General features: G+C 41.9%; 1 protein-coding gene across 3 annotated transcripts in view; it reads left to right on the top strand.

Moving 5' to 3' along the window:
* The window catches only part of dnajc17 (DnaJ (Hsp40) homolog, subfamily C, member 17), a 126,908-nt gene that overhangs the window by 34,632 nt on the left and 77,702 nt on the right, over positions 1–14,574 (top strand). For all 3 annotated transcript variants that reach the window (XM_060933963.1, XM_060933964.1, XM_060933965.1), the window contains exon 2: positions 12,982–13,051. In XM_060933963.1, the coding sequence (XP_060789946.1) occupies positions 12,982–13,051 (70 nt within the window). The remainder of the gene's footprint in view (positions 1–12,981; positions 13,052–14,574) is intronic.

Below are 14,574 nucleotides of genomic sequence, written 5' to 3'. Positions count from 1 at the left end.
CCCCGTCGCTTCGCTCCCTCGCCATGGTGAGCACCCTCATACTAAATTTTTCTAGAAAAAACCCTGGTCTGTACAGTAAATAAAAAGTAGGGGTGTAATGGCAACATGATGAAAGTGAAATAATTTAAAACTTAATTTTGACAGTATTTGAATGATCCATTCAGTCTTATAGCAGCGTATGACAAAACAAAAACTGGGCATTAGAATGGAACTTATTAGGTATACTAATGCATTTTTACATATGAGAAAAGTAAGTCATGATCTCAAGAAAACAATCTTTGTTTGCTTGAAATTGTGAGAAAAAAGGAAATGTTTGAAACTGCTCAAGCTCTCATTTCATGTCTTTTAAGGGTGCTGACTATTATATCATCTGAATTTTTTTTAAATTTTTTATTGTGAATGGTATTTTCCTATGTCTCGCAAGAACAATATCATGCGGACGAGATGTGATCATTTTGATGTGCTGAGGGTCACTTTCCTCTGTTTTGGGGCCGTTTTCCTCCCTCTTGAGGTAAACCGTATGGCCCTACGGAAACAGCCAAACACGAGGAGCTTTAACTAATTAGTATAACTGTGGAACTGCGTCACACCAAGATGGCGACGCGTAGAAAACATCGTGACTCTGCATCGACTTCAGAGAATTTTGAGTCGCAGAGATGTAATTTGTGGTTGACGTTCGTGAATAGATCCGTGAAACAAAAGACAAATATATCTGTTTTCTGTTACTGCATTTGTGTTATCGTGTCTTTCTCTGTAAGATCAAAACATGAGGTGTATAACTCCATACTCGCTACCATGGAGTCGAGCCCATAAGTTCTAAAGGTAAGATAGCTGAGCACTCGCTAGAATGACTTAGTTATCTGTCCAGAAAAATGACGTCATCGAACCTTGCTCTGTCTTGCAGTTGCATTCGCTAGGCAGGTTTTCCTTTTCTTTTCCGCTGGCTTATAGCTGGCGGGAGAGCCGAGTCTGTCATGTTTGTGCACATCAACTTGTTTTGGTTAAAAGTAGGCCAAACGCGCCCCACGGTGGTCACATGATACTGTTGCTCACTTGCTTGGGGAATCATAAAATGTGGGATGCATTTTATCTCGGCAAAACATTTACACAGAGGATACGCGGTGTGTGCAGCAGCAGAACATCTCGAAACTCCAACAGCTATAGACATAGAACATGTTGCCCAGAATTCAACTTTACAGTCAGCACCTTTTAAGATGCCTTCAAACTGCACCCAGTTGAAGGCGACATCAGTGTATCCTTGATGCTGCTGAGTACCCATAAATCTGTGCACCAGCTCCCTCAAGCAAAGGGGAAAAAAAAAGATGGCAGACTGAAATTCACAGAAAAGTGATTTTGTATACAAATATACATTTTTGGGCTTTTTTTTCCCCCTTAGATTTTTGAGAAGTTACCAAGAAACAAACATTATGATATAACTCTTTTTAACTAAATTTGTTTGATATGATTTGTGAGGCATCTGTTAGCCAACTAGCTAACTCTTTGGTTTAGTTACACGACGTGCTGACCTCACATGCTACTATAAATGCGATCCTAGAAGGTAGTTTGAAACAAACATCCTTAGAAGATGCCTTCAGTCGAAAGTCTTGCATTATAAGACACCTGGCTATTACGGAAACAAGGTCGGAACCTTCTGTTGCGAACACGGCCATGGCCTTTCTGGACATCTGTACCTTTACCCCATGTTGATTTCTACCCTGATTATGATGGTCTCTCTCAGGATGTCCATCTCCCCATCCACAGTACACAAGGTCTCGCTGAATGGTTTGATGCGCATGAATATGTTGCCAATTGAAACAATTCAGCACCTATGGAGATTTTTTGGAGCTCTCTCTATCACCATTACCAGAACATTAATCCAAGCAATTTCTTGTGGCATCTATGTCAAGGTAGTCTGGTTAACACCAGACCATATCACAAGTGAACAATGGTCTGGAGTCCGCCTATTGAATTTCTCGTAGGGGAGGTGTGGTTTACGATTGTCAACGGCCGTTTATTGGACGTTGCGAATGTCTATCATTTGGCGTATACGTAGTCCATGGCCAATCATGGCAGTTGTACCTGGTGACGTAGTTAAAGGGGCAAAGAAGAGAAGGAAAGAGAAAGAGAAGGCAAAACAAAAATAGGAAAACAATGGCACTGAACGATTACTGCCGTTTGTGCAAGACAAATATGAGAGAAGTTGGTTTAGTTAGTTTGGTTCATATCGCTCGCCGCCATGTTAAATGTGATCCGTAAACAGTCCCAAATAAACTACAAGCTTCCGTTTGTCGAGTAGTATGCGTCACCGTCTTTCCACCCCTCCCCACTCTCTGATTGGCTCCCTAACTCAGGCGAGCCTTTAGACCATAGTTTCCATGCTGTCTTTTCAGATCGGAACGATTGTGCAAAGCAGCATGGGATTTCCCAGGCTAATGTCAAGGTGCAATGAAGCTCTTCCCGTGGCCGGCGATAGCCCAACACCTCGCGAAGACACTTCATGTTGGTGTTTAGATTCACGCGTCTGAACAATACAGCAAATTTAAACAGTTATCCTCATTCTTTTTTTTCATTTTCTCTCTCAAAAACTCAAAGGAAAAAGTGAGTAAATATGAAACAAATATTTTTCTAAATTGTATATTACATCAAAGATGCCTTATTGCATCCATTTCCAATGGATTTAGCCTTGGCCTGGAAGAGAGTTCATCAGGTGGTACACAACCTTCATTGAGTGTTTCAACCCTTGACTACAACACTCTCCAGTTGGTGGGTCGGCAGTGGTGGCCAGGTCACTGTCCCTCTCCTCCAGGCTTCCAGCCAGTGTCTTCCCTCTTATGCCAGAGCCAGCAGTAGGCTCTCTCTGCCACTTCTCCCAACCTTCACACAGCAGTTTTCCTTTTCTGCCTTCTTACTCCGGCTTTTGATAGCAGATTCCAGACTGAATGAACTGGGAATCCTCGGCAGCCATCAGCCACGTCTTCCATCCTTTGTCCTGACAGTCCTGGACCAGCTGTTGGCACTTGGGCTTTTTCTTTCTGGTGCTTCCTCACAGTCCTCCTCCCATGGGATTGTTAGTTCCACCAGGATAACTTTCCTCTCCTCCTGCAACCACATGACAATATCTGGTCTGAGTTGTGGATATCATCTCCTCTGGGAATTAAAGTTTCCTCCCAAGGTCTGCCTTCATTTTCCATCCCTGGGTGGACTGCAAAAGGTTTTGTTTTGCTCTGCTTGGGATGGTGGGCTTCTGGCTCTCCTTTACCAAGTTGATGGTACTTTGAAGCAGTTTTAAGGCAGGGTGTTTTCTTTCTCCTTTCCTGCTCCAAGGTGTCAGTGAGCATTGCCAGCACTTTGTGATGCCACCTGTATCTCCCCTGGGTCAGAGCAGTTTTACACCCTGATAGAATGTGTGTCATGGTTCCTCTCGTACCACACAGACCACACAAGGGGGCTTCCCTCAATCCCCACCTGTGTAAGTTTACCGGGGTTGCAAGGGTGTCATATACTGCTTTGAGCAGAAAGGAAATGCAAAATGGCTCCATCCGCCACATTTCAGCCCGTGTGGTTTGTCCTTTTAGGCAGTTCCTACCAAGCTCCATGGCTTTAGCTTTTCTCCCTTCCTCCTCTAGATGTCGGACTTCATCCTGGATCAGCGTTCTCTTTTCCTTAGAAGTGAACATGGACCACTGTTGGAGATATCATGGACCACTGCTGGAGATATCTTATGTGATGTTCCTAGGCCTTGTCTTCCAATGCAAGAATTGCCCATGATGTCTCTAGTTCTACAAGAATCTTGACCACAGCAGCTTGTTAACCATTAAGCCTATGCATTATATTACACAACAACATATTAGGGCGGCACGATGGTGTAGTGGTTAGCACTGTCGCCTCACAGCGAGGAGGTTCCAGGTTTGAACCCTACAGCTGACGGGAACCTTTCTGTGTGGAGTTTGCATATTCTCCTTGTGTCTGCGTGGGTTTCCTCTGGGTGCTCCAGTTTCCACCACAGTTCAAAGACATGCGGATTAGGTAAAATACCCAGCCACTAGGGTTGTACATGACAGTGCATACTTAGGCCCTGTCCACACGGCAACGGATTCAGGTGAATCTGATAAAATTGTTTATCGTTTCGGCCTGGCGTCCACACGGCACCGGCGTTTTGGGTGCCCCAAAACGAAATCTTTTGAGAACGGGTTCCAGAGTGGAAAAATCTGGCAACGGCGCCATTGCGAAGTCGTCTGGATGAGTAGAACGGATTTGTTTACGATGACGTCACAACCACATGACTGTGAGTGCTTCACGCCGGGTAGAAGTGTAACGAACTCGATGCGAGTTGTCAACAAATAAAAAGGAAAAAAAAGGAGCGGTCTCACCTCTTCAGATGTTGGTTTAAGTCCGACAATACATTCCTCAAAAAGGGCGTAGAAGAACAAAGTAATCCATCAACGTGTAGCATTCAATTTATTCCGGACCATTAAAGAATTCTGGAGGATATCAGAATGTTGGCGTACCGGCTTCCATCTACCCCCATTCATTCCTCTTTCCGCGTCTCCATTCAAAAAACGAGCAGTAGAACGGATTTGTTTACGATGACGTCACAACCACATGACTAGAACAAGCAGCACTCTCGCGCACGTCATTCATAACAACAACAATGGCGGCCCCCATAGTAGTAGTAGTTTCAGTGTCTTCGATGGGACCGTCTTACAGCGCACGTAGAGGTGTGGCATGTGTATTGCATCGTTTTCAGCAAGCGTTGCGTTGCCATATGAACCTGATATTTTACTGATCCGTTGCCCATGTGGACGCGATATTTAAAAAAAAAAAATCTCGTTGCCGTTGTCGTGTGGATGTAGCCTTAGTGCCGGTCCCAAGCCCAGATAGATAGAAGGCCCAGTGTAAGATTAGCATGAGCAAAACTGGTTATTAACCTTCTGAAAATAAAGTCTCATCATATTTCTTTCAAAAACGTACGTGTTTCTCGGCTACTTCAAACAATGCAGGATATTTGCCAAACAAGTCCCTGTGAATTAAATGTTCGAGAATGCAAATGCATTAAAACAAGTGCATTGCAACCAGCATTTCTCAGAGCTGTGCCATTCTAGAAAATGAATCAAAACCATCTGACCAATCAGAATCAAGAACAGTGCCATAGTATAAGTGCACTTAGTCTGTATTGCACTGTGTTCATATTGAATATCGATCAGTAACTTTTATGGATATCTCAAAATACTGTTACGTTATATTTAGATAGTACTGAGGAATATGGTGCAAGATGAGTGTGCCTCTGGGGTAATGTTACTAGCTAGCACTTGCTCTGTCGGTTTGTTCATCAGTACAAGAACTAACCCTAACCCTTATTATGCTGTGCTAAAACACACCTTACAAATTTGTATGGGCATGTTAACAGGTTTGCAGTTGGGGCAAACTGTAAACCTGTTCTCCTGGAAGATTCTCATCTCTATCCAAGAACAGCTGGTGCATATCTTGTATCTTGGCAACAATCTTGAAGACATTTGCCCTTATTGCACCTTTTTCTCCAACTCGAGCAGTGTGTCGATCCCTCAGCAAGTACTCAGAAACTCAATGTTGGAGGCTCGAGCTGACAGGAAATTAAATTAGCCTTCCCGTCTTAGGGGTTTTAATTTGAACCCAGGGTAAACTTATCAGCTGTGCTCTTTTTGAACCTTATCTAAAAAGTGAGAGATCTTAAACTCCGATATGAATCATACCTCATGGGAAAAGCTCTTTTTTCCTTGGCTATTTTTTTTTTTACCCAGGAGAGCGCAACAAAGTGGTGGATTAGAGAAAAGGTGAAGAGTGTAAGCAGAGAAGAAAGGGAAGTGTGTCTCGACTTGCCTCTGCTGGAAGCGTCTAAATTCCCAGGTCAAGGCCAACAAACGATAATGATGTTTATTTTTGGAAAGCCAACAAACTGAACCATGACTTGTTGGATTATTAGGATAAAGGCACATGTGTGTTTGCTCTTGCCAGACTCCAGGAGTGAGGTAAGGTGGGGTGGTGTGGGTGAGTGGGTGTGGGGTGTTTCAGTGCTACACAGAAAGGAAACCCACAGCATAAAGCCTGTGGGTCTGTGCTGCTTCTTCTTTAGTGTTCTGCCTGATGGCAGGTCCGCTCTGACAGCTTCTGACATCAAAGTTTCTCAGGAAGAATTACAGTAGTGGTTTCCCATTGCCTTCTCCTGGATTATTATTAGAGGTTTTCTCCTCTCAACCATTCACACACACGTTCACACCTATGGACAATTTGGAGTAGCCACTTAACCGAACTGCGGGGGAAACCGGCGCACCCAGAGGAAACCCACACAGACACAAAACATGCAAACTCCACACAGAAAGGCCCCCGTTGGCCACTGGGCTCAAACCCAGAACCTTCTTGCTGTGCGGTGACAGTGCTAACCACTTACACTGCCGTGCCACCCCAGGTCTGTGCTGATAATCAGTTACATGATGTACAGTAATATGTTCAATATGATACTGATTGAAATGTAAGTTCAGTAAAGATTCTCAGTATCAGATTGGTGCATCTCTCTCTATTATTCCAACTGCAAAATGTTTTTAATACATTCGCTATTTCACAACTCTTCGTAACACTTCATTGCTGGAGGCATGTGTGCGCTAATAAAAAACAAGCGGATGACTGCTGTATACAAAACACTTTTTAAACACATTTAGCTCATTCCTTACTGTTTAAAGCTAGACGGCCTTTCGATTTCATAAAATCAGTGAAATTTAGTTCCCTCTGAAATTTGGTTACTGTGATATATGTTTATTTCTGTAATATCTCAAAAAAACAAAACCAAACCAAAAACAGGCCATTCCGTGGCTGGGAAGTTATTTAATTTGAAGGGATTCCCTAGCAAATAATGTGCATGAAATTGCTTGTTTCGTGCAGTCAAGCAGACAGGAAGTCCATGTGCACATGCACACATAGATTTACATAGAAGACTGGATTCCTCACCGCGTATTCCAGAACGTCCGCACAGGGCGGCCATCTTACCACAGACAAGGGGTATGAAGACTTACACAAGCCCAGCACTCGCATTATGATTTACAGGAAATCAAAGTACTGACTTTGATGACAAGATGATGTGTGTGTCTGTGTGTGTTTTAATTGTAGATGTTTATATCAGTATGTTTAGTTTTATTTTAACTGTACATTGGAGCCTAGTCAAATGAAATTTCAATCTTCTGTGCTAACTAGGGCTGTAACGATATGCGAATCGAAATCGCGATACGCAGAGCCACGATCCGTATCGCGATACAAGAAGGCAGAATCGCGGTACACTAGGGCTTTGACCTTGGCCCAAAAATCATATTCGAAGTTCGTTTGGAAATTAATCTAGACATTCGAATAGTATTCGAACTTTTATTAATTATATTATTCTTAAATGCCTCACTAACACCTCGGCATCAAAATTAAATATGATATTCAGTCCACCAGGGGGCAGTGTTCAGTCAATGTCAATAAGATTACGTGCAGGAAATACGAAATATTCAGGCGTGTTTTTACAACCACTACTAATGAAACGTGCAGTGTCGTAGTGATTGGCATTATACCGGCTGACACTTTTAACGTTACATAATCCACAAACTTCGTCGTTTGTCCGTTGCCTTTTTTGTGTGAAACGCTGTTCCTTCGGTTTCCTGGTTGCTTGTACTGATGAAAGCCTCTAAACTGTAGCCTCACTGACAATCAAAGGGGAACGTTTACAAAATGAGCAGGTACTGCTAGGCCTACACCTAATCTGTGAGTTTATAACACTGCCGTTCCGAGCCCATTCGTGTTGGCTTTTGAGAATGTTTGTTTTGAATGAGACCGGTGTCCGCTGTCATGTCACTGTTTCCTGCTCGCGTCTCTGATTCACAATTCAAACCAACACGGACACGATATGTTATAAGATCACAGATTAGTTTTACGTGCTCACTTCGTTAACTTATGAACTTCATGGTATGTAAATTCCACCATGTGTAGGCTAAATTAATTTAGGCCTATAGGCTACTTGCGCAAGTAAGCTAATAGTTTTTTTTTTTTTTTTAGCAACTATCCCAAGTTGACAAAAATAACAGCGCATGAAAGCATTACTGCGCAGTGTCGCATAGTCAGCTTGACGCTAACGTCTACAGGTGCCCAGATAAGACAAAAGACAATGACCTTCGCGATTCACATAAATTCCACAGACGTTTAAAAAAAAAAACCTGCGACCTGAACTGAAAACGTTTACAACCACATTCACAAAAATAAAAGAATTATGCCTAATGATACCATATACAGGTTCGAATATTTAGAGCTGCCTAATATTCGTTCGAACATCTCTTTTTTTCACAACATTCGAATTGTATTCGAATATCGAAGTTCGAAGTCAAAGCCCTACGGTACACCCTTTCAAACTTCTCCTCAGCCCAAAAACAGAGGCGCTTCCAAACTTCAATTTATGAATACTTTACTTTTTATTTAAATTACATTTTAAACTTACTTAAATTACTTTTATTTTTTATATCTATTAGTAAGTCGTTTTTTCGCCGACCTGCGACAATCTTCTGCGAGTCACGCAACGTCCACACTCGCCACTGGCAGAGCATTCATTTCTTTTAAGCGGTCGCCATTCTGGTTGCGACGCGGGGAGCGAATCTGTAAACAAGCAGCTCATTGGCTGGCTAGGTGTGCCACAAGCCAATCACAATCACTTGACCGGAAAGGCATGCAGTGTTGCCAGATTGGGCAGGTTTAGGTGCTTTTTGGCTGGTTTTGAACATATTTTGGGGTGGAAAACGTTAGCAATATCTGGCAACACTGAAGGCATGTCTGCTTGGGCGGAAGCCTTCTGCGGCAGTTACATTTTGACACGCGAGCAATGTTTCACCATAAAAATTCCGTAATTTCCATCTGTTTTCCGCGATCACAGAAAATCATTGGCCCTATGAGAGTGAGACAGTGAGAGAGCCACCACCCCCCCCCCCCCAAAAAAAAAAAAAAAAAATCTTAACGGATTTACACGATTTGGAAAAATGACTTTTTCAGAACCGAAAAAACCAGAGCTTCCGGCTCAACAGTATTATTTTGAGAAATAAAACAATCTTTGGATATACATTTGTTCATTTTTGCATACATATTACTCATTCTCTGCAGTGGTCTGAATTATTTGTTATTAAATAGTTAATGTAAGTAAGTAAATGTTAATAAGTCAAATTTACTACTTTAAAAAAACATTTAAAAAAAAATCGTGGGCGTATCGAATCGTGGGTCAAAAATCGCGATTCGAATCGTGAGTTGGGTGTATCGTTACAGCCCTAGTGCTAACATATATTGACTTTGACATGATAATCAGCTTTGAATGTTCTTTTTGTAAATTTTTGTAAATATTTTTATCCTTGGAAGTATAACCACATGCGATTAATTAAATGCTTTTTTTCTCACAAACTACCGTGAGTCGCTGTCACTGTTTTATACTATTACTTACTCGGGCAGTGCATTTGTTATTATGCTATGCTGTGAGTGCATTAGGTTTTTGAGGTGGATGAAGTATTTCTGAAGTTTCAGAAGTGAGTAAGCTGTTTATTTAACTTTAGCTTCCCCTACGGCCCTATCACATGTAAAAATATTTTCACTAAAAATTGTAAATAAATTGTATGGTTATTTGTCCTAAGGCCGCAGTTATCCATAAGTATGCAGTGTTAGGCTTCTCACAGCATAGGAATTTCAGCATGCATCCTGTCTTACAGTCTGTAGTATACTGAAATATTTTCGCCAAGCTATGCGTATTTTTTTAAAATGATTATTCATCATTAATATCATAAATACATACTTCTGTTTGTTTTTTTATATAAAAAACCAAACTGTTTGAATATCGATTGAAATTTGAGGAAGTTACGGTCATCTGAAAAGTACATATCGCTACCAACACAATGTAATGGGTAAGCCAGCTGTCTGAGGTAAGATGGCCGCCATGTGCGGACGTTCGACTTCGTTGACGGGCAACGGGGACGAGGCATCTAGTCTTCTATGTAAATCTATGCATGCACAGGTTTACCTTCTTCTTTTCCTTCTTCTTTTGGGTTTTACAGCAGCTGGCATCCAGTGTTGCATTACTGCCATCTACAGATTTACCTTTGACCGTGCACTGACAGTTCCATCATTCTGTCACTAAATGAACAGCTGATCACACCGAGGTGCTCGCTGACCGCCGATATTTATTAGTTTGGTCCTGTGTTTCCTTTCTTTCGCAACATAATGTCTTTTCTTCTCGCTTTCCGTTACTGTAGTCGGTCTTTCACATTTCATTCGCATTCTCCGTTTTTCTCTCCTGTTTCAAATTTGTATCCCACAATGCCTTGCGCAAATGGGCAAAGCCCACCATGTGATACATGATGTAGTATCTTGAATTGGGTCACAGTGAAGCAGGAAAAAATAGAGAATTTAGGGCCACATGGCCCTAACTTCATTAATTGTTCTATTTTTAAAAAAAAAACTAATAAAATTGGAAGTCTGTGATTCAAATTCAGTAGCTTTCGGTCCACTAAACAAAAACTGGGTGTCAGGGAAAATTCTTTTTATGATCTAGACTTGAAAAATCTGAAAGTCAGTCTACCTTTAAATCAGTGTACCACTGAACACCGATCCATATCACATGCTACCATTACGTCTCCCTTGTTTACGGAGATGAATAACACGCATCCAAACATAGAATATTATCACCAAAAAACCCCAAACCAAAAAACAAACCAAATCCAACAGCATTTAAGGAAACAGCAGTGGAGCTGTTTTTCAGAGTGATTACAGGAAGTGATGGTCCTGTGTTGTCAGATTTTTTTTTTTTGGTCTTAGGATAACATTAGGTAGCATGTTCGGATTTTGTTTGATTTACCCACATGTTTATAATGGCATGAGCCTGCTGAATGTTACTACTGAGTGTTTTATGCACTTCATATTTAATCCCAAATGGGTTTGACAAAACATTATTATACTCACACACGCACATTTCTCTTATAATGGCATAAGGACAGTAAGAGAAATGTGCGTGTGTGAGTATAATAATGTTTTGTCAAACCCATTTGAGATTAAATATGACCGAAAGACGCCATGCATCTTTCGGTCATCGTGCCGTTCAGTCATAGCTAATTGAAGAGCCTTTCTGAATTTTTGTGTCACTCTGAATCTCTTATTTTAGCTCTTCGCTGGCTTTGCCCTCTTCTCCCTAGCAGTAAAATTGATTAATCAAAAGCATATTGTCATTAATGTCTCAAACATTTGGGTAATATGTGCAGTCTAAGGCCAAGTTTACATTAGACCGTATCTGTCTCGTTTTCTTCGCGGATGCACTGTCCGTTTACCTTAAAACGCCGGGAAACGGGAATCCGCCAGGGTCCACGTATTCAATCCAGATCGTGTCTGGTCCGGTGCTGTGTAAACATTGAGAATACGCGGATACGCTGTGCTGAGCTCTAGCTGGCGTTGTCATTGGACAATATCACTGTGACATCCACCTTCCTGATTCGCTGGCGTTGGTCATGTGACGCGACTGCTGAAAAACGGCGCGGACTTCCGCCTCGTATCACCTTTCATTAAAGAGTATAAGAGTATGAAAATACTGCAAATACTGATGCAAATACTGCCCATTGTGTAGTTATGATTGTCTTTAGGCTTGCCATCCTTCCACTTGCAAGTGGTAAGTGACTTGCGCACAGCGGCTCAGTCCCGAATCACTGCTCGTGCGCTTCACTCGCACGCTCTGTGAGCTGCGCAGGGCCGGAGTGCGCACCCTCCAGAGGGCACTTGCTGTTCAGGGCGGAGTGATTTGGAGCGCAGCCGCTGAGGAGGAAGCGATGAGCCGCACTGACACATTTCAACTTGCGTGCCGAATTAGTCATGTGATTAGCGTATCCGTGTATTGGCGTTGCTGTGTGCACGCGAATCATGTATTGGTGTTGCTGTGTGCACGCTAATCGTTTTTAAAAACGTTAATCTGATGATCCGCTGATACGGTCTAATGTAAACCCCACCTAAATTGTTTAAAATTATTGCAGAGTTTGACCTGCTATTTAGTGTAACGGCTTTTTGACTTTGAAAGGTTGATTGCAGCTTCACGTTCATAACGTGTGGAAAAATGTTCTTCTCATGTGCATGTTCTCAATACTCAGTCTGGTTTATTTAAAATCTTGGCAAAGAGCCTACAGTAAATTATTAATAAGAATGGTTTATACTTGTGTTTATATCTTGTTAGGGGCCAAATGTTCCCACAAGGAAAGAAATATCTGACAGTTTTGACTTTGTGGGGACATCTGGCTGGTTCCCATGAGGAAAAAAATTGTGCAGAATGAAGCTTTTATTTAAAAAGCTTTCCTTTTGGCGACTAGGGTTAAGGTTAGGGTTAGATTTAGGTGTAGGCATAGCAGTTAATTAGCTGCATTGATGATTAGGATAATGGAAAGTCCACACAGACAGTAAGAGAAACGTGCGTGTGTGAGTATAATAATGTTTTGTCAAACCCATTTGAGATTAAATATGAAGTGCATAAAACACTCAGTAGTAACATTCAGCAGGCTCATGCCATTATAAACTTGTGGTGAACCGTTATTACCACCTTTTATTTCTCTCTCTTAATTTCTAGAACATTTCATATTGTGTTTTCCTGTGACTGTCGCCCCTTTCCGTGATTCCTCCTCCTTGCACGTTTTAGTTGTGTGCTGTTCTTGCCAGTAACGGCACGAATAACAATAGAGTCTAAAATTTTATCATGATCTTGTTTGCCAAGAAGCATACAGTGGCTTGGACAGGTCTCAAAAAAAGCAGTCCCTTAGTTTTCAGAAACGCAGCAACGCATGAACATACTATTCAGAGTCCAAAGATGTGGGGTGAAATTTGTATTTGGTGTTCTGTTTGAATCACACCGAGTATAGTGTATTTTTGTGACCACAATTAGGACCTGAAAAATGATTTTTATTTCATCATGTTTTTCTTATTTAGATCAAGAAAGCATACAGACAGAAAGCTTTAACCTGCCATCCAGACAAGAACCCAGACAATCCTAAGGCTGGTGAGTTGGTTTTGTATTTATACATATACACTCACCACTGGCCACTTTAATAGGCACAGCGATACACCTGCGCTTTTGTGCAATTCTCCAAATCAGCCAATCACGTGGCAGCAGTGCAGAGCCAAAAATCATGCAGATACAGGTTAAGAGCTTCCGTTCATATTCACATCAAACGTCAGAATGGGGGAAAAAAGTGCTCTTTGTGAATTTGACTGTGGCGTGGTTGTTGGTGCCAGATGGCCTGGTTTGAGTGTTTCAGAAACTGCTGATCTCCTGGGATTTGCTCGCTCCACAGTCACACTAGCATTTAAATAGAATGGTGTGGAAAACAACCAGAAAAAAAGATGATGAAAGAGGTCAGAGGAAGATGGTCATGCTATCTCGAGCTGAACCACTCTTTACAACCATAGCGAACAGAAAAGCATCTAAAACACAAACTTAGCTCGTGTTTTAAGTCGTTCAAATTCTGTAAAGCTCCTTTGCGACAATGTTTATTGTTTAAAGCGCTATACAAATAAACTTGACTTCTCATCTCATCTCATTATCTGTAGCCGCTTTATCCTGTTCTACAGGGTCGCAGGCAAGCTGGAGCCTATCCCAGCTGACTACGGGCGAAAGGCGGGGTACACCCTGGACAAGTCGCCAGGTCATCACAGGGCTGACACATAGACACAGACAACCATTCACACTCACATTCACACCTACGGTCAATTTAGAGTCACCAGTTAACCTAACCTGCATGTCTTTGGACTGTGGGGGAAACCGGAGCACCCGGAGGAAACCCACGCGGACACGGGGAGAACATGCAAACTCCACACAGAAAGGCCCTCGCCGGCCCCGGGGCTCGAACCCAGGACCTTCTTGCTGTGAGGCGACAGCGCTAACCACTACACCACCGTGCCGCCCATAAACTTGACTTGACTAGATAATTGCATGAATGACCAGGGATACCGGTGAGCCTATTAAAGTGACCAGTGATTGTATATATTTTTTTAAACTTTTACTCATGTGGCATTCTTTTACCCAAAACAATTTAGCAATGCGGAAGAATCTAATTGTTGCACGAAACTGTGCACTTTAAGGGTTAATCATTTTCCTCTGTAGCCCAACAGTGGCTCTGTGGTGCTCATGGGATCAGAACCACTACATAGTTTATATACATTTTAAACAGAAATGCCTTTTTAACAGGAAGTCTCTGTTGTATTGTACTGTTTATAGAAAAACTCAGCTGTGCCATTTTAATTTTGTGATTTTCTTGCCAGTAACAGCATGACTAACAACAACTTAATACCTTATCATGATCTCATTTGCTGTGATGCATTTGCCATGTTCATGGGAGAAAAGTTTTGGATGCATTCTACAGACACAAGGTAGAAGGAACAAGCTTAGGCCAGATGTTCCTAGGGCAGTGCAGAAGTTGCACAGCTTGTTTATTTATTGGAACCCTGCATAAAGCGTGAACAGTGGGCTTGGGGTTTTAATAAGTTATTTCACACGAAGCCATTATTATTATTATTATTATT

The sequence above is a fragment of the Neoarius graeffei genome, chromosome 11, assembly GCF_027579695.1.
Source record: "Neoarius graeffei isolate fNeoGra1 chromosome 11, fNeoGra1.pri, whole genome shotgun sequence".
In the NCBI taxonomy this organism is placed as follows: Eukaryota; Metazoa; Chordata; class Actinopteri; order Siluriformes; family Ariidae; genus Neoarius; species Neoarius graeffei.
Note: the sequence above shows the minus strand (reverse complement) of the source record. Positions and strands in the feature narration are given on the sequence as shown.